The 24971-nt window shown below is 34.1% G+C and overlaps 2 protein-coding genes across 5 annotated transcripts in view; both read right to left on the bottom strand.

Moving 5' to 3' along the window:
• Positions 1-11170, bottom strand: part of tnksb (tankyrase, TRF1-interacting ankyrin-related ADP-ribose polymerase b) — a 32186-nt gene extending 21016 nt beyond the window's left edge. For 2 of the 4 annotated variants that reach the window (XM_016565611.1, XM_016565612.1), the window contains exons 1-6: positions 10719-11170; positions 10267-10375; positions 8811-9035; positions 6466-6561; positions 5949-5985; positions 4771-4846 (exon numbers count right to left, since the gene is read on the bottom strand). In XM_016565611.1, coding sequence (XP_016421097.1) covers positions 4771-4846; positions 5949-5985; positions 6466-6561; positions 8811-9035; positions 10267-10375; positions 10719-11105 — 930 coding nt within the window. In that variant the 5' untranslated portion in view covers positions 11106-11170. Of the gene's footprint in view, positions 1-2203; positions 2225-4770; positions 4847-5948; positions 5986-6465; positions 6562-8810; positions 9036-10266; positions 10692-10718 lie in introns of those variants that run through there. The other 2 variants (XM_016565610.1, XM_016565613.1) reach the window with 2 other exon arrangements.
• A 4312-nt stretch (positions 11171-15482) lies between these two features.
• Positions 15483-24971, bottom strand: part of LOC107750301 (glycerol-3-phosphate acyltransferase 3-like) — a 13396-nt gene continuing 3907 nt past the window's right edge. The window contains exons 4-13 of the mRNA XM_016565620.1: positions 24273-24327; positions 23132-23206; positions 22386-22475; positions 21615-21708; positions 19417-19532; positions 17921-17976; positions 17706-17791; positions 16351-16479; positions 16169-16248; positions 15483-16085 (exon numbers count right to left, since the gene is read on the bottom strand). Coding sequence (XP_016421106.1) covers positions 15986-16085; positions 16169-16248; positions 16351-16479; positions 17706-17791; positions 17921-17976; positions 19417-19532; positions 21615-21708; positions 22386-22475; positions 23132-23206; positions 24273-24327 — 881 coding nt within the window. The 3' untranslated portion in view covers positions 15483-15985. The remainder of the gene's footprint in view (positions 16086-16168; positions 16249-16350; positions 16480-17705; positions 17792-17920; positions 17977-19416; positions 19533-21614; positions 21709-22385; positions 22476-23131; positions 23207-24272; positions 24328-24971) is intronic.

Genomic DNA, 24971 nt, shown 5'->3' with positions numbered 1-24971 from the left:
ACCCTGGAGCACAAAACCAGTCTTAAGTCGCTGGGGTATATTTGTAGCAATAGCCAAAAAAAATTGTATGGGTCAAATTATCGATTTTTCTTTTATGCCAAAAAACATTACAATATTAAGTAAAGATCATGTTCCATGGAGATATTTAGTAAATTTCTTACCGTAAATATATCAAAACTTAATTTTTGATTAGTAATATGCATCGCTAAGAACTTCATTTGGACAACTTTAAAGGTGATTTTCTCAGTATTTTGATTTTTTTGCACCCTCAGATTCCAGATTTTCAAATAGTTGTATCTCGGCCAAGCTTATTTATTCAGCTTTCAGATGATGTATAAATCTCAATTTCAAAAATTGACCCTTATGACTGGTTTTGTGGTCCAGGGTCACATTTATGTAAACCTGTTTATAACCCATCCCATCATTAGTTTAATCACTACAATGGCTAACTTTGTATATGCAGTGAGCTGTTCTATGTAATGTAATTCAGTTTCGAAATTAGGTTCTTGATGTTTTTGTGATACAAATGGAGACGTGGTACCCAAAAATCTGCTTCTGCAGTCCACACTGAATTTGCAAATTTATGGATTTTATTAAATATCTGAAAGAACACATAAAGGCCTACTCACACCAAAAACGAAAAACATAGATTAAAGGCATATTTGACTTTTTCCACATGTACAGTTAATATATAGGATGTTTTAATTGTATTGAATTTATTATACAATTAAATGATGACTTTCAGCCTACTTATTTGGAGGTGTTGTATTTAGTCACAGAAAAATTGTATTCAGTGTGTCATTAGACTTTAGTTTAGTTTGTTGCTTTCTTTCCTAATTTTTTGAGATTGACACCACTCAGTTTTAACAGTTCTTTTAGAACTTCCCAACATTTGTTTGTCACATGCCTTAAAAGGTGAAAAAGTCAGTGTCTACCCATAATCCTCAAGACAGGACCACCAATCAGAGAAAATCAATGGTACCAAGGAAACAGAAATAGATGGAAAAAGCTCAGCACCAACCACAGACTCCCATAAAGCATTGCAAATGACAAACGAGTCAGTCAGTCAATAAAAACATATATTGGTTTTATACTTATAATCGATGACTCTAAGCCAATAGTTTTATACTGTGCCATTGTTTTTAATGAAATTAAATCATTTGCATTGCTTTAAGAACACAGACCAGCAAATTTGTAATGCTCCTGTCAGAGCTGGTTAGATGGGTTCATGGCTTAAAGCTCTTTATTGAAACATTAACTTAAATTCCTTTGGCGAAAATTGGGAAAAATGGTCATACTTTCTCTAAAAACGTGAGCGGTCACTGTTGTGAACTATTGCCTCTTGGTGCAAGTAGGCCTTTATATCTGCGATCTCTCTGAACAACTGATGAATCTGGCTTGAGCTCGATCACTTAAGAAGAGATGATAATAAGTAACCACTAGTAACTTAAAATAGCCTAAGCACAAAAAAGTTAGAAATTTGTTCCCAGTTCATGCAGTGAATAAAGAAGAAATAATGGTGATATGCCTATATGACAGGCTGAACACAACCACAGCAAAGCAATCAGCATGACAACCAATCTCAACACAGCTATTTAGTAATGAAGATCTGCCTCAAAAGTATGATCCATTCATTCTCTGAGAGAATTATATTATTTAGTGCAGGATGGAGAGGCAACATTCATGTTCATATCATTATTATGAGGTCTGAAATAGTACAGCACAAGCAATGGGCAACAATGCAACGTTTCTAGCATACACACAATGGATCTAAACAGGACAGGATGTCAAAGAGAAATCACCACGTTCGTGGAGAGCATGCGTGCTGATCACAACAAATCAAACAAACGGATTCAAGAACATGAGGTGATGCATGGATGCGGAGGTGGGGTTTGGGGTGGAAACATGGAGTTTTGGCAAAGTATTGTAAAAAAGTTAAATGAAGACTTTAAAGAAAGAAGCAAATGAAAGCCTTGTTCTCAGATCCAGCAGGAGTCAACGAAACGTTAACAGAGCCATTGGATGATTGATGGATTGTGACCAGCAGAAAATAAGGCAGGTTTCGGTGCGTTTTAAGTGAGAACCAGCATATGGATGGATTTTTTTAGGGACAAAAATTAAAAAACAAGTCGAAAGGAAAAATAAATAATAAAATCACAGAAGACCAAATAAAACTAATTTCTGTTTCACAAAATAAACTTACCAGCATTTTTTGAGATGTTGACTGAATGTCGCCAGAACAAAAAACAAAACAAAACAAAAAATTAGCTATAAACTAACATAGTATCCATCAAAGCTGACTGTGGTGCTTAAAACCTAATAATTCAACAGCTACAGCATCCTATCTTAAAATACTAAAAAAAATCTTTAGTTAATTATTTCTGTGAAAGACTCTATATTATTTTTAGGAATCAGTTCACACAGAAAGATAAATGCTACAGCCAATTTGACATTTTAAATGGCCAATATAAGACTAATAAATACTACCACTCAAAAGTTTGGGGTCTGTGAGATTATTTTAATGTATTTTACACTCACCAAGGCTGCTAGTATTTGATCAAAAATTTAAATTTTATGCTTTTGTATTTTAATATATTTCAAAATGTTATTTATTACTGTGATGCAAGCTCAATAGTCCACATCTTTCAGTCTTCAATGTCACATGATCCTTAAGAAATCATTCTAATAGTTGCTGCTCAAGAAACCTTTTTTATTATTATCAGTGTTGAAAAAGTTGTGCTGCTTAATATTTTTGTAGATACAATGGGTCTCATTTATCAATCTAACGTAGAAACAAGCGCAGATCTTGTTTGTGTGTGCGTGAGGCGCCTGTGGGATCAGATGGATTAAATCAAATAAAGATATAAAGAAAAGAAATAAAGCATTAAGAGTGTCACAAAAAAGAGCGTAGCCTATACTTGTTGCACAGTGTTTTTTTTCCTTTTGTTAATCTGTTAATTATATTAGCCTATTATATATTTAGTGTGATCCTATTTATTTTATTCCTTTTATAGACTTAATTTCTGTTTTTCTCCTTTCACAGAAGCGCTGCAGGTGCATGATTTGACGATTGAATCCTCACAGTCTTGTTTGTGCTACTATTCGCGCATATAAAGCTAAAGCCCTGTACAAAACAACAACAACAAAAAAGACACTCTAATCTTACTGGTTAACGATCGACTAATGAGCTTCGTTTGACGGTCAGGAAAGTAAAAATGAACAAAATGCTGTCATTCTACAATTCTCCACCGTATTTACTATGCTGCGCGCAACTTCAGGTAACTCAAAAACTTGCGTACACGAGCTGAGACCAGACGTGAGATTTGATCGTAGCCACCGCTCACGTCCAAATTGATCAATTCCAAGTTTTTGCGTTGAAACGACCGTACGCCGTTTTCTGTCATACGTTTGTTTCGTAAAAGAGGCCCATTGTGTTTTCTTTCACTTTGACGAATAGAAAGTTAGAAAGAACAGAATTTATTTGAAATAGTAACATTATACATGTCTTTACTGTCACTTTTGATCAATTTAATGCATACTCGTTGAATAAAAGTATTAATTTCTTTAAAATCCCAAACTTTTGAATGGTACATATACACACAATTTAATGATAGAAAATGACACACAAAAATATTCAATTATTTTATACAGTATTTCCTCAATATTCTATACAAATCAAATGACAGCATAAACTTACGTTATTATCATTTTGGTGCATCCTTGGGTCTATAAACATTTTCTATGCTCATGTACTGTGCTCCAAACCAATACAAAATGTCAGTGGATCAGGGATATTTCTAGGTTTACAATGTTTTCGGTATGGCATGACTGCCAATATTTCACATCTATGTAGAGTACATTCAAGCATGCATTATGCTCAGTGGTCAACTATTCACATTTACTTATTTAGCGGATGCTTTTATCTAAAGTGACTTGAAAAATATGAACAAAGCAATTAATCAAAGAACGCATTTTGTCAAACTATAAAGTCCTGTGTTTGATGTTAACACGCTACTCTCAAAATATCAGTCGAAATTACACCACTATACAAAATACAGGCATCAAGATCAGTATCGGAGAGTACAAAAATAAAAGCAGCAGCAATACTCAGCCTCTAAAAAATAATAAAAGTACATTATATCACTACACTCCAGCATGAGATACAGTACGTAATTCAACATCCACTAAAGGAGACTAACAGAGCAACAAACCCACAGTAAACTCATTCCTAAAAAGCCCTTCTGACATAAAAGACACAGAGGTCTGGAGGGAGGGAGTGACCTGAAAAGGATTTGAGGGGAAATGGAGGTCCTGTTATTATGTTGTGATTACAGGAAAAAATGGATCAAAAAAGCTTTGGCCTAAAACATCATGAAGGTCAGAAGTGGATCCAATAGGCATCAAAGATCAACTGAAATCCCTTATAAAAAATGACTGACATCCAAAAGCAGCCCAGACTGAACAAAGGGGCAGTGTAACCTTGAAACAAACATTATAAAACGACATACATTGGACAAACCATATGTCCAAACTTAAACTCATCATGGGTAAAACTAGGTCAGCGCTGTTTACTCTAAACACAGTATTACAGGGAAAAAAACTTTGGGATTGTCTTGACCTACATCTATGCCATTTATACAACCAGTGAAATACATGAAATCACATCCTGTGTTCGAGTTTGAATAGAGCTTGAGTTTAGAAACAACAGACATATTTACTAAAATTCACATCTTATCAGATATATAAAATGTTAATTCAGATCTGTGTTACCTTGCGTCCATCGCTGGCATGACAGTTAACATTAAGTGGGGTCAAAAGTGCCATCAACTTTTCCTCATTTCCGCTCCTAACAAGGTTTTCCAAACAGAGGGAGACAAACACTGTTAAGAACAGCAACTTAGAGAAAAGACATTTCTGGATCAGTGACAGTCAAAAAAGATTCCAATGTACTTAAAAAAATAGCAATAGCTTTTAAAATATAAGAAACTTACCATGTAAACTTAATGTAAGGTTCGATGTAAAACTTTCCTTTAGACTCTATTTATTGAAACCTCTATTTATTGCTAGCAGCAATAAATGGGACTGCTTTGTGAGCAGCTATTAACGGATGGTGCAGCAGTGGCAACTATATTGGACTACACTGTTACTCAGATGTAAATTTTATTCAGAGGTGCATACTTATCAAAAATATGTAATTTGGTGCAGCTGCAGATATTTATATGGCCAAAAAGCAAGATGAAATTCTGATAGCTTGCAATGTAAATCAATGAGATCTTCATAACAATATAGCAAATAGCTTACATAAAATGCATATAAATGTCAGTCATCACACTGTATCTCCCAATAATATGTCATTGTAAGATGATATTTAAATGTTTAGTTTTATGCAACGAACTCTGTAATTTTTATTGTGGGGCAAAACATGTAATGCGATGCAATACAATGAAGACTGAAAAATGAACAAATTCCTCAAAAGTCTGATGATCATAATTGATACATTTTAACATGATTTTTCCAAAGAATTGATGAATGGATAAACAAGTAAACCTAAGTTGATTCAGTCCAGTAAGTGTTCATCTTGAAATATTACCAACAGTATAAAAGTTATTCTTACATTTACTTTATAAAATACTTATCCTGTCCAATAAACATTTATGAATAAAAATGTCTCATTCTGATATTCTTGGATTTCCGTTCCGACATCAGAGTTTTCTAAACATGAACATACAACTGTGCCAGGTTGTGTGTAGCACCTACAGCTCTGCACATTCATCCCAACATTCTTCTCAAAGGACTCCAACATAAGAAACAAGAGGCTGAGGGATTCAAACAACCATCCATACCCCCCCTCAAAGTTACTTCAGTGTTTATCTTAGTAATCAAAGAGAAAGGAAAACTTGAAATCGCATCATATGACCCCTTTAAATTATATTGCACCAAAAACTCACCTCGCTGCCTCCAACAGTTCATCCTTCTTATATTCACCTGATAAATAAAATCAGACAGCAGGTGTCAGACAGACTTGATTTGCAAGATTCATTAATGTGGGTATGTGGATGTTTTTAGCGTTACAATGGTCAAACTAGCATACTTCATGCAGTACATACCTTATTTAATTAGTATGTGAAATGAAACGCAGGATGCAACGTTTCAAACAGAACACTGTTACATTAACCTCACATTTAATTTGGTGAGTGGCATCGAGTTGGCATTTCAATCCAAATTTGTGTGCATATGTTTAAACATGTATCTTTCCGACCAATTAATATACTGTGGAAATGTGGCTGTAAATGGCCTTCGGTTCATTTTTCAAACTGGAGAGCAGTGCATTGTGGTAAACAGCACTCGCACAGCATGCTCTTGCTATATTGGCATACTGCATACTACAAAAACATACTCAGTGCTCATGAGACTGTGTGTGTTGTTAATGACTGTAAAGCAGATGTGTGTATGTGTATGTCTCACCGGTGAGGACGGTCTTAGCAGAAGGGTCTGCCAGGTCCAGAGCTGATTTGCCGTCAGTGTTTCTGATATTCGGATCAGCGCCGTGCTGGAGCAACACTGTAAGAAACAGAACCAAGCAATACAGTCACCGATACTGAAACTGACAATGTTTTATGTTGTGGTCGATAAGTATAATTATCAACACTGTTTTTCCACCTAAAGTGTTCATACTAGCTCTGCAGTTTTAGTACAGTCAGCCATTGAAACACATGCACAGCAGAAAAGATGGATAACTGTTTATATAGTGTTTATATAGTGCATTAACCAATGTTAACAGATACGTTTAATTTCAAATGTTGAAATTAACAAATTAACTAAGATGAACAAATGCTGTAAAACTATTGTTCATTATTCGTTCATGTTTACTAGTGTAGTTAACTAATGTTATCATATACCTATAATAACCTATAACCTAACTATATTATAAAGTGTTAATATTTTTATTTTTTTTCCAGCATCAGCATATTATCAAACTAATCAGTCCAAAATGACAATATTGAATAATATTTATTTTCACCAATATATTGCACATCCCTAACAGTCACTCGCCAAATATCTCTAAAGAAATAGTTTTACACAAAACAATTACAATTTTCAAGACATTTTCCAAAACATTTTTAAACCTGTTTGAAATTCTTTCTTCATTAAACACAAAACGAGATGTTTAGCAGAATGTTAATGATAGTCACAAAAAGCATCATTCTACATCAGCTGTCATTAGTTATCTAATTAAAATGGTCCTGTAACGTGACACATTTTTAAGTGTGAATAATCCATACAGTCTTTCAATTAATATGAGATCATGAAAACTGCATGCTTATGATTACTAATGCTGAAGACCTCTTGTTATGTGGAGGTGTCACACCATCGGACTGAACATGGGCAATGTTTATGTGGAACGACATCTGTTTAATTAATAGCAGGGGTTAAAACATATCAACTTAAATTTTTAAGTTTATAAAGATCTTATTTACTTGTTTTTTGGGCTCCTGGTTTATATAAAAATACAAATACATATTTTTAAAGAATTCTGATAAAATTGGTTTCCAATATCAGACTAATCAGTACAATGCCACAAAAAATAATAATAATAATAATAATATTGACCAATAATGATATCACCAATATATTGCACATCCCTAACAGTCACGCTCCACACTCGCCAAATAACTCTGAAGAAATAGTTTTAAACAAAGTAACGCACCGTATTCGGACAAACCTATTTATCATGTTAATAATGCAAATATCAGAGATTCTGTCAGTTTTCTCACTCACACACAGAGAGCCGTCTCAGCACAGGGGTATTCAGCAGCGCTCTATGACAAATACTACAGGACAACAACATTACTATCACAACACAGCAATACTGCAGCATGCTGGACCACCACATCAGCTCTCTAGACAACTGCTGCAACTCCACACGATGTTGACTGGGACTGATTAGACCTGATTCATTGCCTTTCTGCTAGGTAGGTGTGGGCGATATAGCCTCTAAATTATATCACGATATTTCAAGAATATTTGCGATAATGATATTTATGATGATATAGAAAAAAATATGGAACAATGTTTTATTGGTGATTGCAGCTGGCAGGCAGCAGCATTTATTAGGGCAAACAAAATTAAGGGCATTTTTCATCCTTTTCCAATGAGCTACTGTCATCGATGACAGCAGTGTTTCCCCTGCCATTATATATAAATGAAACTTGTTTTATGCTTTCAAATAATTAGACATGCTAAAACAGAATTTGGTTACAATAAAACATAAGGTTGGAAAAATAAAACATTTCATAGGGCCCTAAACATGTAATATTTGTTAAACTTTTAATAAATTGATGTTAAATTGTTTAAGTTTCATGATTTTAATTAATTAGACATGCTTTTTGATTAATAAAATGTAATTTAACCATTAAAAAGGATGTGAACCCCTGCTCTAGAACCGCTCTCGCGATATTTTGATGTCATACACCGATCAGTCGCTGCTTCAAGTTGAACACAGCTATTGGGTTTGTGGTGGTGTTGTTGTGCGAGCCAAGGAACGTAAATGCGCCATACGTCAATTGCGTATATATTGCGTCAATGCTATATCATTGATATTGCGATATGACACTTTTTTTTATCATGTAAAAATTTATACCGGTATTATCGTGGACGGTATGATATGGCACACCCCTACTGTTAGGGATGAACGATATATCAGAGACCATCAGAATTTGTCTTAGAGCTGTTTTAATGATCAGAACTGGTCTGATTGGACTACAATTGGAAACAGATGAAATGATAAAATTTCTCAATTTAATCCATACCAATGCACACGTCTATTTTGCCCTTGATGGCGGCCTCGTGCAGAGGTGTGTAGTTCCAGTTGTCTCGTGCGTTGGGGTCAGCGCCGCTACACAGCAGCAGACTGACCACCTCCGCGTGCCCGAACGAGCAGGCGTTATGAAGCGGGATCAGACCGCCGTCGTCACGGGAATGGACGTTTGCTCCGGTCTGCAGGAGATGCTCCACCACGTCCTTTCTGCCAAAGCCTGACAAACATTACATAGGACAAATGGGTTAAAATGCAATGAATCTAATATGATGAAACGAATAAAAAAAATGACATATCAGATCTTATTACACCTAATGAGTCTAGGTTAAAAATTATTTATTTATGTGTGTTTTTTTTAATGCTGCAAGCATCTCAGCTCTTTTCTGTACCAAAAAACTACAATTTTTTAGACATTACAAACCGGTTGACTTTCTTTCTTCATTAAACACAAAACAAGATATGTTAATAATAATACTTACAAAACACATCATTCTGAGTGACCTACTGCTTTACGATTTTTTTAATCAACTTTAATACCTAGCCGCCATTATGTAGATCATTTAAAAGGCCCTGCAATGTGACAGATACATTTTAAGTGCAAATAAATCCATATAGTCTCCCAATCATTATGAGATCATGAAAACTGCATGCTTATGCTTACTAATGCTGAAAATCTCCCATTATGCAGAGATTCCACACTGTAGGACTGAACATTGATGGCTAATGTTTATTTGGAATGATGTCCATGTAATTAACAACAGGAGACTAAATGTAATATCTTAACTTTTTAAGCTTATAAACGGCTTTGTTTCATTTTCTTTGGACTCCTGGTTAGCAAATTTTCAGGTCTATCCAATTAGAAATGAATTTAGTCAGTTCATATGACTCACAAAATGCACAGACTTCGATTTTTAAGGTTTTAAAAACACACCCTAATTAGATAATACCTAAATAATTGATTAGTTTTCCTGTCCACAAGGTTCATTTTAAACCGCAAGACCATTTTTGCCTTACACTAGAAATAATTCATGAAATTTAAAGTTTGTATAGACAATATAGGGAAATTTAGTACTGTACAATTAGGTGTCAGTTTCATCATATTTTACTCATGTAGATTTGAATCAAATGACATGTAATATTACAACAAAAGCGTCCTTGAGCCCTGGAAAGGCGCTATATAAATAGAACTTATTATTATTATTATGCCATGACACATAACCACTGTGAACAGTCAACTTACAATACATAATTTTTGTATGAAAACAACACACTCTATACATAAACATATATGTATACTTCAATTGAAAAATCTCATGCTTGAATAAATAAACTCCAAATCTAGTGGAACCAAAATCCACAAAGGTTACGTTTTGTTCTTTTATAAGGTCAAAAACAAAGCAAAATGCTCACAGACGAGCATTATATTTAGCAAATACATAAATACAGACCTGCAGCGAAATGCAGAGGGGTTGATTTTCGTCCGGCCATGTCTTTGGCGTTCACATTCACCGAGTCTACCAGCCTCTTCACCCGCGACACATCTCCGTTCCGACAGGCCTCGAATAGCTCTCTGAACGCCCCGCCGGCCCCGCACACTCCGTCCCCGGGACTGTCCGCTCCTGAGCCGGGGCTCTGGCTGCCTGCGGTCGCGCTGGAGCTAATGCTGCTGCAGCTGGAGCTGCCGAGCGCGGCCGCTGCTGTTGCTGGGGCGGGCCGGTCTGGGGAAGAGGCGGAGGAGGCCGCTGCGGACTCCATCGTGGCTCCGCCGCATTCCGCTGCGCCAGTGGCCGAGGGGCTCAATAAAGTCGTCGATTCGGGAATAATCGCGGACGGCAATTCCGGTGGGGGGGATGCGATAACGGCGTTCCGCGGAGACGGACACATCTCCGTTCCGACAGGCCTCGAATAGCTCTCTGAACGCCCCGCCGGCCCCGCACACTCCGTCCCCGGGACTGTCCGCTCCTGAGCCGGGGCTCTGGCTGCCTGCGGTCGCGCTGGAGCTAATGCTGCTGCAGCTGGAGCTAACGAGGGCTGACGAGGCTGCGGCAGCCGCTGCTGCTGAGGCGGGCCGGTCTGGAGGAGAGGCGGAGGAGGAGGAGGCCGCTGCGGACTCCATCGTCGCTCCGCCGCATTCCGCTGCGCCAGTGGCCGAAGGGCTCAATAAACTCGTCGATTCGGGAATAATCGCGGACGGCGATTCGGGTGGGGGGGATGCGATCACAGCGTTCCGCGGAGAAGGCTGCAAGCTGCTTTGTTGGTGCTGTGAGGATCGACGGGACACCGCCATTTTCCCCACGAAGCTCCGTCTGTCAACAATAACAGCTGGAGCCGCTGCGCTTCCGCTCAGTGCGAGAAGGCTTCCGGTTGGAGGCTATGCGGTACTAATTTTGTTAAATATTTCATTTTCTTTTACTCCACATTTAAATTGATTGTAATGTCATTAAAGTATGATACACAACTTCACATATATGAAATTATAGTGACCGTGAAGGAATACTATCTATCGGTCGGTCGGTCGGTCGGTCTGTCTGTCTCTTTTATTTTAGTATCATTGAGATAGTTACAGTTTTTTTATATTTTGAAAAATTAGCAGTTTAGATAGATAGATAGATAGATAGATAGATAGATTTGTTTGTCCTCAGAGAGGAAATTCTTTTCACATTTCATCTATCTATCTATCTATTTTTTATTTTAGTGTCATTGAGATTTTTTTTTAGATTTTGAATTAAAGTTAGCAGTTTTGTTGAGTTTTGTCATTTATGTTTTTTTAAATACGTCTATAGTTTCTTTTTAACTCATTTTTATTACAGATTTAGTTATTAACTAAGTTAAATTAAATTAAACTAATTAATATCTATCGATCGATTGGTCGGTCTGCTTATTTTAGTATCATTGAAATACTCTTAGTTTTTTGATATTTTGAATTACATTGTTAGCAGTTTTGTTGTGTTTTTGTCATATTTATTAGTTATTGTTTTTTTTAAATATATTTTTTATTTGTTATATCAGTTTTACTTATTGACTTGTTACACTAAATGAACATGAGAAATATTGCTTTGACCAGGTGTCTGACTTAACATTGAAACTGAAAATAATGTTACACCCAAAAGTTTGGCCCAGGGTGAAATGGTCTGCTCCTGCACCTCTTTATATGACACACCTCTTTGTGGATATTCAAACTGTTCAAACTGGTATATGGGGCCCTGTTGCTATGGAAACAACAACAGAAACCTCCACTGGCACTATATGACTAGGGCCAGCAGGGTTGTTTGAGTGGACAAAAATTGTATCTAAGACATTTTAACAACACATATATTAGCTCAGGGCCTGCTTGTGCTCTGTTGGTTGTTTTGTGGATAAAATAACTTAAAGATTGTGTATGTTTTAGTGCATTGTGTTGTTAGATGGAGAGATGTCTGGTTCCTCTCATGCTACAGAGACGGATGGGAATCAAGATTCCTATCTGAAGAGGTGAGTTAAGCATATATACACATTTCTAATACATTAAACAGAACCAGTTTTTGCGTCCTGTGGCTCAGTGGTAGAGCTTTGTGTTAGCAGCGCAAAAGGTCGTGGGTTCGATTCCCAGGGAACACACATACTGGTAAAAAATGTATAGCCTGAATGCACTGTAAGTCGCTTTGGATAAAAGCGTCTGCTAAATGCATAAATTATTATTATTAAATATATGGCAGACTGGTTGGTATCTGTAAATGAAAGTTGGGTCGCTATATGTTATAAATGATATAATTTGTGTATCCACTGCAGGTATTACAGAACCCTTCCAGAGGAGAAAAGATTGATGCTTGAAAAGTCTTTGATGGTATGTTGCATACATTAAAGGAATAGTTCACACAGAAAAACGAAATTGTTTTTATTTGAATTGAATGAAAGTAGAAATGAACTGAGACTGTCAAGTTGAGTTGTTTGGGCAACTTTTATTAAAGTTTTTTCATTTTTGGAGCGCTTAGGAAGAATAAATGATGATATTTTCATTTTTGGATGTACTATTATGATCAAATTTTAAAAAATAGGTATTGCAAATTATTTGAGACATTATAATGACCATGTCTTCTTCATTCAGAATGCAAATAATGACCAAGCGCACGTCAGTGGTCTAAGGAAGGGGCAAGCTGGTGGTTCCAGACAAGGTAAGCTGTCCAAAACATATTGAGATTCAAATAAATAAAAAAATCCAACATTGATTGATCAGATGTGTGTAATGTTTATGTATGTTTGTGTGTGTGCAGTTCCTGATCCAAAAAGAGATGCTGAAGATAATGGATGCAAAGAATCCAAAAACTCCTCCTCGTGCATTGTGTTATAACATTGCTTATCATACATAAACATATTCAGAATTATCTCACTGATAAACACTTGCCAGTCATAATCATTTCAGTAGATTGAACTTATTGAAAAATGCCATATTTTGTATTAGCAGTATTATTTTTATTCCTTAACCTTATTTAGTTCAAATATGTTTTTTCCCTCTATTAATTTTTTTTATTTTTTTTTTATTTATTTGCATTACCTACTGGGATATTTTCAATTGCATTAACCAACACTCTGTCTATAACATAATAATAAATATTATGTATGGAAAAAAAGTCTGGATAGAGCTTTGTGTTAGCAGCGCAAAAGGTCGTGGGTTCGATTCCCAGGGAACACACATACTGGTAAAAAATGTATAGCCTGAATGCACTGTAAGTCGCTTTGGATAAAAGCGTCTGCTAAATGCATAAATTATTATTATTAAATATATGGCAGACTGGTTGGTATCTGTAAATGAAAGTTGGGTCGCTATATGTTATAAATGATATAATTTGTGTATCCACTGCAGGTATTACAGAACCCTTCCAGAGGAGAAAAGATTGATGCTTGAAAAGTCTTTGATGGTATGTTGCATACATTAAAGGAATAGTTCACACAGAAAAACGAAATTGTTTTTATTTGAATTGAATGAAAGTAGAAATGAACTGAGACTGTCAAGTTGAGTTGTTTGGGCAACTTTTATTAAAGTTTTTTCATTTTTGGAGCGCTTAGGAAGAATAAATGATGATATTTTCATTTTTGGATGTACTATTATGATCAAATTTTAAAAAATAGGTATTGCAAATTATTTGAGACATTATAATGACCATGTCTTCTTCATTCAGAATGCAAATAATGACCAAGCGCACGTCAGTGGTCTAAGGAAGGGGCAAGCTGGTGGTTCCAGACAAGGTAAGCTGTCCAAAACATATTGAGATTCAAATAAATAAAAAAATCCAACATTGATTGATCAGATGTGTGTAATGTTTATGTATGTTTGTGTGTGTGCAGTTCCTGATCCAAAAAGAGATGCTGAAGATAATGGATGCAAAGAATCCAAAAACTCCTCCTCGTGCATTGTGTTATAACATTGCTTATCATACATAAACATATTCAGAATTATCTCACTGATAAACACTTGCCAGTCATAATCATTTCAGTAGATTGAACTTATTGAAAAATGCCATATTTTGTATTAGCAGTATTATTTTTATTCCTTAACCTTATTTAGTTCAAATATGTTTTTTCCCTCTATTTATTTTTTTTATTTATTTGCATTACCTACTGGGATATTTTCAATTGCATTAACCAACACTCTGTCTATAACATAATAATAAATATTATGTATGGAAAAAAAGTCTGGATCTATATTGGCTAATTCAAAGCAATACTAAATTAGTGTTTTCTCAATCTCTGTGCAACATCACTAACAGATTCAGTGTAGACCACAGTCTGTATACTGAAATATGGTGCTTGTTTCAGATCAGCACACAATTTTACCCATAGTGCCTTTTGCATTTTTGACTTTTCACACAAAGTGTGAAAATACAGAGAAAATACGAGCAAATGCTTCAGTTTAGTGTGTTGTAAAACACAGCTAGACAGCAACACCTCTAACACAGATGTGACGATAATAAAAATGTAAAGTGAACATGCTGCAGCTTCAATGTTTAGCCTGCTCTGAACAGCTAAGATCAAATAAAAGATCAAATGCTTGTAATCAGTTTTACTGTTTGCTGAAGTATACACAGATGTGACAGACCTGGTCTCAAGTGAAAAAAACAAAAACAAATGGTCAGTAGTTAAAACATACTAACATTTTACAGGGTTCCCATACCTTTTGAGAGGCATTTCCATAAATTCTCCAAATATTTTTTGCATAAAATTTTGCATACTGCTATCACAATGAACAACTTTTAGGTAAATAATTTATGAGCATAAATTAAAAATATATATATAGTTTTATTCCTCAACATTGTTTATTTGTGGTATGTTTTTTTTACTATATTTAATAAGAAATTTTTTGACAATTAATGATAAAACTGAAATCTGCATGAGCTTTGTAAAAATCGACGCGTTTCAGAAAGGCGGGGCATAGAGGAGAAACAATAATGTACAGTATGTGGAAAATAATGTGTTTTTTGAACCTTAAACCACATAAACACATTTCATTACACCAAATACACAAAATAATGTTCTTTTTAACAACATCATATGACCCCTTTAACCAACACTGCCTCATTTCAGAAGTTAGAAAAAAACAGAAACTAGAAAAAAATAACAAGAAAAATTTTGACAATAGAAATGTATTTTTAAGATTTCACTTTTTCCCAAAAAAATCTGAATTTATCCCTCATATTTCCAGGTTTTCATGGCTGTGGCAACCTTGAGTTTAATAAAAATAAGTGTATTTTGTCAGGAACTAATCACAATACTAGACATACGTATGTGACAAGAAACAAATGTTAAAAAAAGCACAAAAGTTTATTTGCTCTGAGAAATAAATGATCATATACCAAATTCAATATTAACCCCAATCATGCATTTATAATTTTGTCCTTTTTAAACATTTGAAATTTTAAAAATGGACTCTCAAATAAATCGCAAAAGCCTTTTCACCCAATTAATATTCCGGCAAATAAAACTCTTCACAGAAAAGCAGTGCAGCTCATAAGAAACTGGGATCTATAGCATTTGCAATGCATATTTATTTATATCTATGCCCCATTTATAAATATCTTTAAACCGTATTTTAGCAGCAGTGGTATGAGTAGACCCTCCTGTACTTTTGTCAACAAGTCGCCGTATTTCCAGTGACTGGTGAATGAGAAGATCTGTGATCATTGGAGTTTGTGTTCAGTCACTGCTGTCGTCACCCACCACCATGTGGCTGTACTTCTTCTGCTGTTGCTCCTTAAATGAATCCTTCACCTTTGCCCTCTTCAGACCTCCATCCCTGTGAGACATACAAAGTAATAAACCTTTAACTTAAATTCAATCACTGTAGCAAGACAGATGAAGACAAACCCATTTACACACCAGGCCAAGTCCACTAAACCTCCTTGTTGTGCAACGGTTGATTTCACCCTGTTAGCAAACTGCACAGCATCCTCTCCTTCCTGTGCACACAGGAAATGAGTCAGTGAGGGCGTAATCAATCACATCAACATCGTGCTACAAAAAGCTACAGCTATTTTACACTTTACAGCTTGAGCTCTCACCTTCTGCGTCATTGGAGGCAGATACCAGACGTTGCAGACTATGGCCCAGCTCGTCATCATCCGCAGCAGATAGCTCACCATGCTATATTTACTGCTGTTCCAGAAAGCATCTCCAAACTGAGGGTCATACTATATATAACACACACACAGACACTGCATGAGGGTCATAGTAGGTCAGTATACAAACACACACACACTATGAAGATCATTGCAACATGGGACCAAAACACAGTACTCTGTATATTACTGATTTATTTTCAATTGTATGTTATTTAATGATAATTATTGTATTAATTTTATTTATTTTTTCATAATTATTTTTATTAATTATCAATTTAAACAGTTGCTACAGGAAATATTTTTAGAGTAATTATGTCTAAAATAATTTAAATTATATATTACAATTAAAATATAGTATAATATTACACACACACACACACACACACTATTGGCCAAAGGTTTGGAGTAATTAAGATTTTTTAATGTTTTTAATATTTTTTTAAGTCTCTTATGCTCACCAAAGCTGCATTTATTTGATCAAAAATATAGTAAAAACTGTAATATTGTGAAATACTATTAGAATTTCAAATAAGTGTTTTCTATTTGAATATATTTTAAGATGTAATTTATTCCTGTGATGCAAAGCTGAATTTTCAGCATCATTACTCCAGTCTTCAGTGTCACATGATCCTTCAGAAATCAGTATAATATGCCGATTTGCTGCTCAAGAAACATTTCTTAATTTAATCAATGTTGAAAACAATTTTGTAGAAACTACAATACACTACCATTCAAGAGTGTTGGGTAATTTATTTATTTATTTAAGTAATTTATACTTTTATTCAGCAAGGATGCAATAAATTGATTAAAAGTGAGAGTAAAGACACTTATATTGTTACAAAAAAAACTATTTTATTTAAAATAAGTGCTGTTCAATTATCTTTCTATTCATCAACAAATCTTGAAAAATGTGTCATGGTTTCCAGAAAAATATTTAGCATCAACACTGATGATAATTGATAATCAACGAGTAACCATTATTAATAACTGAGCACCAATTAGAGAAAATCAGCATATTAGAATGATGAGTGAAGGAGCATTGAATAAATTACATTATAAAATATATTACATTTAAATAAAATATTTTAAATGGAAATAATCTTTCAAAATATTACTACTGTATTTTTGATCAAATAAATGCAGTGCAGCAGAGAATCATTATCATCATTCACATTGCAAGTTACTACAGTACATTGCATTTTTCAAGTCAACAAGAATTGTGAAAATCACCCTGTCACCTTACACTTTACTTTATAATAGGTTATGGGCATAAAAGACAAGTACTGATATATTACCTTTATAGCCACGGGGTATATAGTTCCTCCGATTTCAAAACTTCCCTTTTTAAACATCATTACTGATGTATTATTGATGCAAGTTCCTGCAGGGGCAACCAGGTGCAAGTATTAAACTTCAACCATTAAGCTTTAAGAACAACGCTGTAAAGCAGGACCTGAAATACGACTGAAACTGTATCTCGGTGTGTTTCTCATTGTTATTATGCACTTACCCTCAGGGAAGATGAGTATTGGCAGCTTTGTTTTGTTATTTACGTGATCTCTTAACCTGGGGAGGATGACAAAACAAGAAAGATGAACAGACCAGCATGTTATGATGAAAGACGCTATGAGGAAGAGATCAATTTATCAATTGAACAAATCACAACTAATGAATTTTCTCTTTTATTCTAGAATAAAATCTAATGGTAATGAATGGCAACTGGATGAAATTCTGGCAAAAAAAAAACAATATTTTTAAATGAATTTTTAAACGTTATTTTAATATCTTCCTAAGCCTATAAAAATATAATATTTTTAATATTAATCTTTAGATTTAATTTTGATTACATTTATAGGCAGATTAGTACTGTGAATGAAAATGAGGGATCAATTCTGGATTTTCTAAAAAATAAAAAATAAAAACATACTGAAAACTTGATATATTCTTTTTTATTCTAGATTTAAATATAGTGTTGATGAATGGCAAACAGATGATATTCAGGCAAAAAAAAATATTTTAACATTTTTCTTGCATTACAAACTGAACAGAGTTAAACCTACCATGCAAACTGACTAAGTTTTAATTGGCTACTTAAAATATGTTATTGAAACGGCAAATATTTTTGGAAATTCTCATTCAAGTAGACTGTCAAGCTGTACTGACATGATGGTAAAATAGCTGCTTGGGGTGCTATCGAAATAGCCTTCGACTCAACTTACATGCTTTACAATGGCATATAAGGATGGCAGCAACACTTTATTTTTAGGAACAATTCTCACTATATCTAGTTGTTTATTATCATGCATATTACTAGCATATTGGCTGTTTGTTAGTACTTACTGTATAAAGCACAAATGAATGCCTTATTCTGCATGACCATATTTTAGATCCCGTAATCTTACCCCCATACCTAAACTTTACAATTACCTTACTAACTACTAATAAGCTGCAAATTAGGAGTTTACTGAGGCAAAAGTCATAGTTAATAGTGAGAACTGGACCTTAAACTAAAGTGTGGCCAGGACAGCCTTAAGGAAACAGACTGTAAACCACAATAAACCACACTACAGCATTGCAGAAATCATCCGTGTATGAAATGATATTAAACTGCGGCCTACATTACATAACATAACTATGTATGTAACGTGACTTATATTACGGATATTCAAGCATTTGTGTGTGTGCCTGTGTAATGTAATTTCCAGTGCTGCTTAAGTCCTCAATGCATGTCAGAACACTGTGTGTTGTTTTTAAATAAGTGTGTTTCTGTTGTGCTGTGAGGCACATAGCAGCTGACTCAGACAGACATGACCCAGCATGCAACAGGGAGGCATTTTGTCTAAGAAAATATGCAGAGAAATATATGCATGCATTTTCATGCAGCTTTATACTGCAGAAAGATTAACTGAAATAAATGTAAACATTTTGAAAATCATGCTTTTTTTGTTTTGTACTGTAGTGATTTGCTTGATTAACAATAAAAGAACATCATTATTGTTGTTTTACCGCTGTGTCACTAGGTGGCGGTCTCTCATCTCCGCTCTCTCAAACCAGATATGAGGGCAAGACCGCTCCATGGCACGCTGGAGGACTCCCATTAAACCACCATGAACCTGCCCTACCTGTTCACCAAAAAAATGGTTTGTTTAATTGTGAGCAATTTTTTTTTTACTTCGGAACTAAGTGTTAATAAGGACAGATAATTAGTTCTTCTGTGACTAAAGCAGTGGTTTTCTAATGTTTTTGTTGATGTCAAAATTCACTGAATAAACATACATAATTTACATGTATTAATCTAGCTAATACTTACAAATGAAACAAAAAACAGTAGCACACAATATTAACAGTTATGTTATTGGAAAAAAATCAGCATTTTCTTTCAGCTTTACATATATATATATATTTTAGTGCTTTTTTTTGTATTTTTAGTTTTTAATCGCATTCCAAAATAAAGGTTTTTGTTTACATAATATATGTATGTATTTATTATGTATATATAAACACACACACATGCATATATATATATATACATATATAATTTATATTATATTTAAATATAAATATTTTATATATAAACAAAACTTTTTCAAAAATGTTCCTAAATATATACAAGCATATGTGTGTATTTCTATATATACATAATAAATATACACAGTACAAACACATATATTATGTAAACCAAAAATTTTATTTTGGATGCGATTAATCACGATTAATCGTTTGACAGCACTATATTTTTTAAATAATGAGTAATAAAAAATTATTCATAATATATTATATAATATATATTATGTCTCTTATATGCTCTTATATACTCTTAAAATATTCCAAAATAAATAGATTAATTGTATATGAATATTAATATTATTGAAAAACATACTGAAAGACAAAGTTTCAGTATTTTCGCTCTATTTTCTACATGATGAATAACAAAAAATTATATGATAAATAATTTTTTGTAAAAAAAAAAATAAAAAATACAGAACAAAACATTTGAAGTTTTCAAATATGGCTCTTAAAATATTTTTTTAATTAATTAATTAATTGTATACAAAATTTAATATTACTAAAAAAAATTGTTTTTCGGCTCTATATATTTTTTATAGGATGAATGACAAAAGAATTACCAGATAAATCTTAAAAAACAAACAAAAATCTAACAAACAGAACAAAACAATTTAAGTATTCAAATATGGCTCTTAAAATATCCCCCAAATAAATATATACATTTTTATGATGAATAACATAAAACATTATACTGGTTAAAAAATAAATAAAATACAAAACAAACTCTTAACTTTTATAAAGAATATCTCTTTGGATTTGAGACTTTAGTCTTTGCAACTTTACAGATCTTCTTTATGCACCAAGAGCTTGTAACACTCCAAAGAGAAAGGAAAACTTGAAATCGCATCATATGACCCCTTTAAGTATTCAAATATGACTTGCAGGAGCAATATGAAATGCCCAAAATACAAATTGTGTCTCTCCAAACCTGTATGTTTTCATCCATTAAACACAAAAATTAGAAGTTGGCGACTGTAAACGGTGACTGTAACCTTAATTCCAAAAAGCACATAATGTACCATCAATGTAGTCTATATGATTTATGTATGCCATTCCTAATGTTCTGAAATTATTTGATTGCTTAATGTGAAAAACAGATTGCAATTTAAGTCAAAATCGTATCAAGTAAAGCTACAGAGCTGAGCACAACATACAAATAAAAGAGAAGATAAAGGTGCGTACTAACCTTACAAACCTGTATGGAAGTGCAAATACCAAGATTTGAGAACCACTGCACTGAAGTGTTATTTCGGTCACACTCACCATTGCATAACAGCCATCATTAGCCAGAATAACGACATCAATTGGTGAAGTGTGATTAGCTACACAAATGTAGAAGTTGGCGACTGTAAACGGTGACTGTAACCTTAATTCCAAAAAGCACATAATGTACCATCAATGTAGTCTATATGATTTATGTATGCCATTCCTAATGTTCTGAAATTATTTGATTGCTTAATGTGAAAAACAGATTGCAATTTAAGTCAAAATCGTATCAAGTAAAGCTGCAGAGCTGAGCACAACATACAAATAAAAGAGAAGATAAAGGTGCGTACTAACCTTACAAACCTGTATGGAAGTGCAAATACCAAGATTTGAGAACCACTGCACTGAAGTGTTATTTCGGTCTCACTCACCATTGCATAACAGCCATCATTAGCCAGAATAACGACATCAATTGGCGAAGTGTGATTAGCTACACAAATGCCTCCTCTCTTAGGCCTGTTCTGTCTGAAAAAAGAATTAGCATTGCACAATTAGACTCATTTAACACATAATTTACACATTTAAAGGGGTGGTTCATTGCGATTTCACTTTTTTAATGTTAGTTAGTGTGTAATGTTGCTGTTTGAACATAAACAATATCTGCAAAGTTACGAAGCTGAAAGTTCAATGCAAACGGAGATATCGTCTTTTAAAATTCTGGCAGTTTAATGCCTACAAAAACAGCTGGTAGGGACTACAAGAAGTTACTTCCCGGGTTCGTGACATCACAAACCCAGATAAACCCCGCCCTCGGGAAAAGGCAGCAAAGGGGGCGAGGTCATGCTGCGCTGCTTTAGAGAAGAGGAAGAGAAAACTAGAGATGCACATAAAAATCTATTCATATATGAATCGCGATTCTGCCTTCTAACAATTCTAATGGATTCACAAGTTTCAAAATCAATGTTCTAAAGCAGCGGTTCTTAATACTGTTCCTCGCGTCCCCCTGCTCTGCACACACTCTGCATCTCTCTCTCTCTCTCTCAATTTACACATTTAACACAGATGTTTGTTAGTAAGCCTCCTGCGTAGAAATTCAGCTCACTGGGTTTTGGAACAGAGCTACAGTGTCTGTACAAGTCTAAACCAGATTATTGTTACTTGATTAGACCGGTTGTTGTTGTTAAATGGAGCCTTGAACTCACTTGTTGTGGTAGTGAATCGTAGCTGAAAGGCCTCTTGCACAGATCCTGTAGCACATCAAGTGGACCAGTTCACTCAACCAACCCTTCACTCTGAAACAATAAAGGACTGTAATGAATATGATTAGGATTAAACAAATCAATAAATGGATTGAACATTATTATGAGATGTCTATTGTTAAAATGGTTGAAGTGCATTTTTCATCATTCTGCATTCATGTTTTCCATTTACATAAAAAATAAAGGGCTTTTCTTTGCTAAAGCATCTCTTTTGATGTAAAAACCCTTAATTGTTACTAGAAATAAAATGTGTGATAACATGCAATTAGCCATAACTGGCATCATGTTTGTATGATACCTAAAATTATATCTATTTGGAAAAACTGGGATTTTGTGTGTGTGTGTTTGTGTGTAAATCATTTATATCAATGCAGATTTAATAATGCACTTCTCAGTTTATTTCTCAGCTCATTATGTTAACCAGTAAAAAATGAGTGAGTGAAAGTTCATTAAGTAGCATGGTCATTGCCGATTATTGATGGTCTTGTTGGTTTAGACATATGGGCAGGCCAGATGCTTTGGTTCGGAAGCCTAGGGTAGACCAACCAGCACTAGTGTCCATAAAATAATATATGCTCCAGCTCAGCAGTCCTGGTCTCTTCAAGTATGGAGAAAGAGCAACTGGAATTGCTGTGCAATCATGAATTATTCATGCATTTGTAAAGCTAAAAACATCACTAAAGCATTACCTGAAATTGGGGAGGAAACCCACCATCGTTGTGCCAATCACCAGCCAGCTCAGCCCTATAGCTGTAAGTGTAATCCTACAGACATGACAATTACAGAAGGACAGGCGCATGATTTTCAGTGAAAAACATTACTATACCATTTTTATTTTTAGAATCCAAATAATGAATTTTTCAAGAACAAAGCACTGAATCTCACTAATATACTAATGTACCTTTCAAATGTTTTTAAATGAAGTCTCCTATGTTCACCAAGGCTGCATTTATTTGATCAAAAATACAGTAAAAACTGTAATTTTGCTAATTATTATTAGAATGTATAATAACTGTTTTCTATTTGAATATATATTAAAATGTAATTTATTCCTGTGATGCAAAGCTGAATTTTCAGTATCATTACTCCAGTCTTCAGTGTCACATGATCCTTCAGAAATCATTCTAATATGCTGATTTGCTGCTCAAGAAATATTTCTTATTATCATCAATGTTGAAAACAGTTGTGCTGCTTAATATTTTTGTGGAAACCATAATAAATTTTTCAGGATTCTTTGATGAATAGAAAGAAAAAAAAACAGCATTTATTTGAAATAGAAAACTTTTGTAACATTCTAAAGATCTTTACTGTCACTTTTGATCAATTTAATGCACTCTTGCTGAATAAAAGTAAAAATCTTGCTGACCCCAAACTTTTGAACAGTAGTGTATTAGGCAGTAGCGGCTCCTGCCCGTAAATTTAGGTGGGGCAGATTCTGGGTCGTAGCACTATATGAAAAACATTTTGTAAACTTTATATTCTAATCTCTGAACACATGCGGACAAAATTTTGGCAGAGATGTGTTATCCTGTGGGTGGCGCGTTAATGTTGATTGACAGGCTCGGAGAACACGCATTAAAATGCTGTATTATAATTGCCTTAATATAGTATTTATCACCTCCAAATGTTGATTTAGAATGTTACAAGTTGTGGAGCAATTTGGTTGAGGAAAGACGATCATATGTCTATTCTCAGAATAAAAAAAAAAAACACAATATAACCATATAAAGGCTATTCATGTGAGCACATTTAAACTAAAGGATTTATACTTTGTTAATTTGATCCACTACTCCACATAGAAAAAAACAGACATGCCAACTAGTTACTGACCTGTTGCAGACACATAGCTGAAGCGGATTGATATCGTCTTGGTGGAGCGAGGTTCACGTAAGGTAACGTGAAAATAAGCAGGGCATATGGCAAGCCGTTTTGACTTTTATTCAGTCTCAGGATATGAATTCTTGATATCAACAATTCAATTTTTACTAGATAAAATGTTAATTCTTGATATCAGGAATTAGATTTCTACTAGTAAGTAACACTTGCTATTTTTGATATCAGCAATTACATTTCCACTAGTAACAATGTTAATTCTTGATATCAACAATGACATCATCACTCGCAGAAATTGAATTTTTGATATCAGCAATTACATTTCTACTAGTAAAAAATATTATTCTTGATATCAATAATTTATATCCTGGGAATGGCAATAGGCAAGCCGTATTGACTTTTATTCATTCGCAGGATACGAATACTTGATATCAGCAATTCAATTTTCACTAGTTAAAATGCTAATTATTGATATCAGGAATTAAATTTCAACTAGTAAAAACTATAATTCTTGATATCTGTAATTGTATTTTCACTAGTTAAATGTCACCATAGGCTACCATTCAAAATCAATTGTTGATATCAAGAATTAATTTCTTACTAGTTGAAATTCCAATTTCACATATCAGAAATACAATTCTTACTAGTAAAAACCTTTATTTTTGATATCAGTAATCACATGGTTACTAGTACAGA

This window comes from Sinocyclocheilus rhinocerous, unplaced genomic scaffold (genome assembly GCF_001515625.1).
Source record: "Sinocyclocheilus rhinocerous isolate Xijiao unplaced genomic scaffold, SAMN03320098_v1.1 scaffold181, whole genome shotgun sequence".
NCBI classification, from domain to species: domain Eukaryota; kingdom Metazoa; phylum Chordata; class Actinopteri; order Cypriniformes; family Cyprinidae; genus Sinocyclocheilus; species Sinocyclocheilus rhinocerous.
The sequence above is the reverse complement of the archived record's forward strand: the minus strand, read 5'-3'. Positions and strand labels throughout refer to the sequence as shown.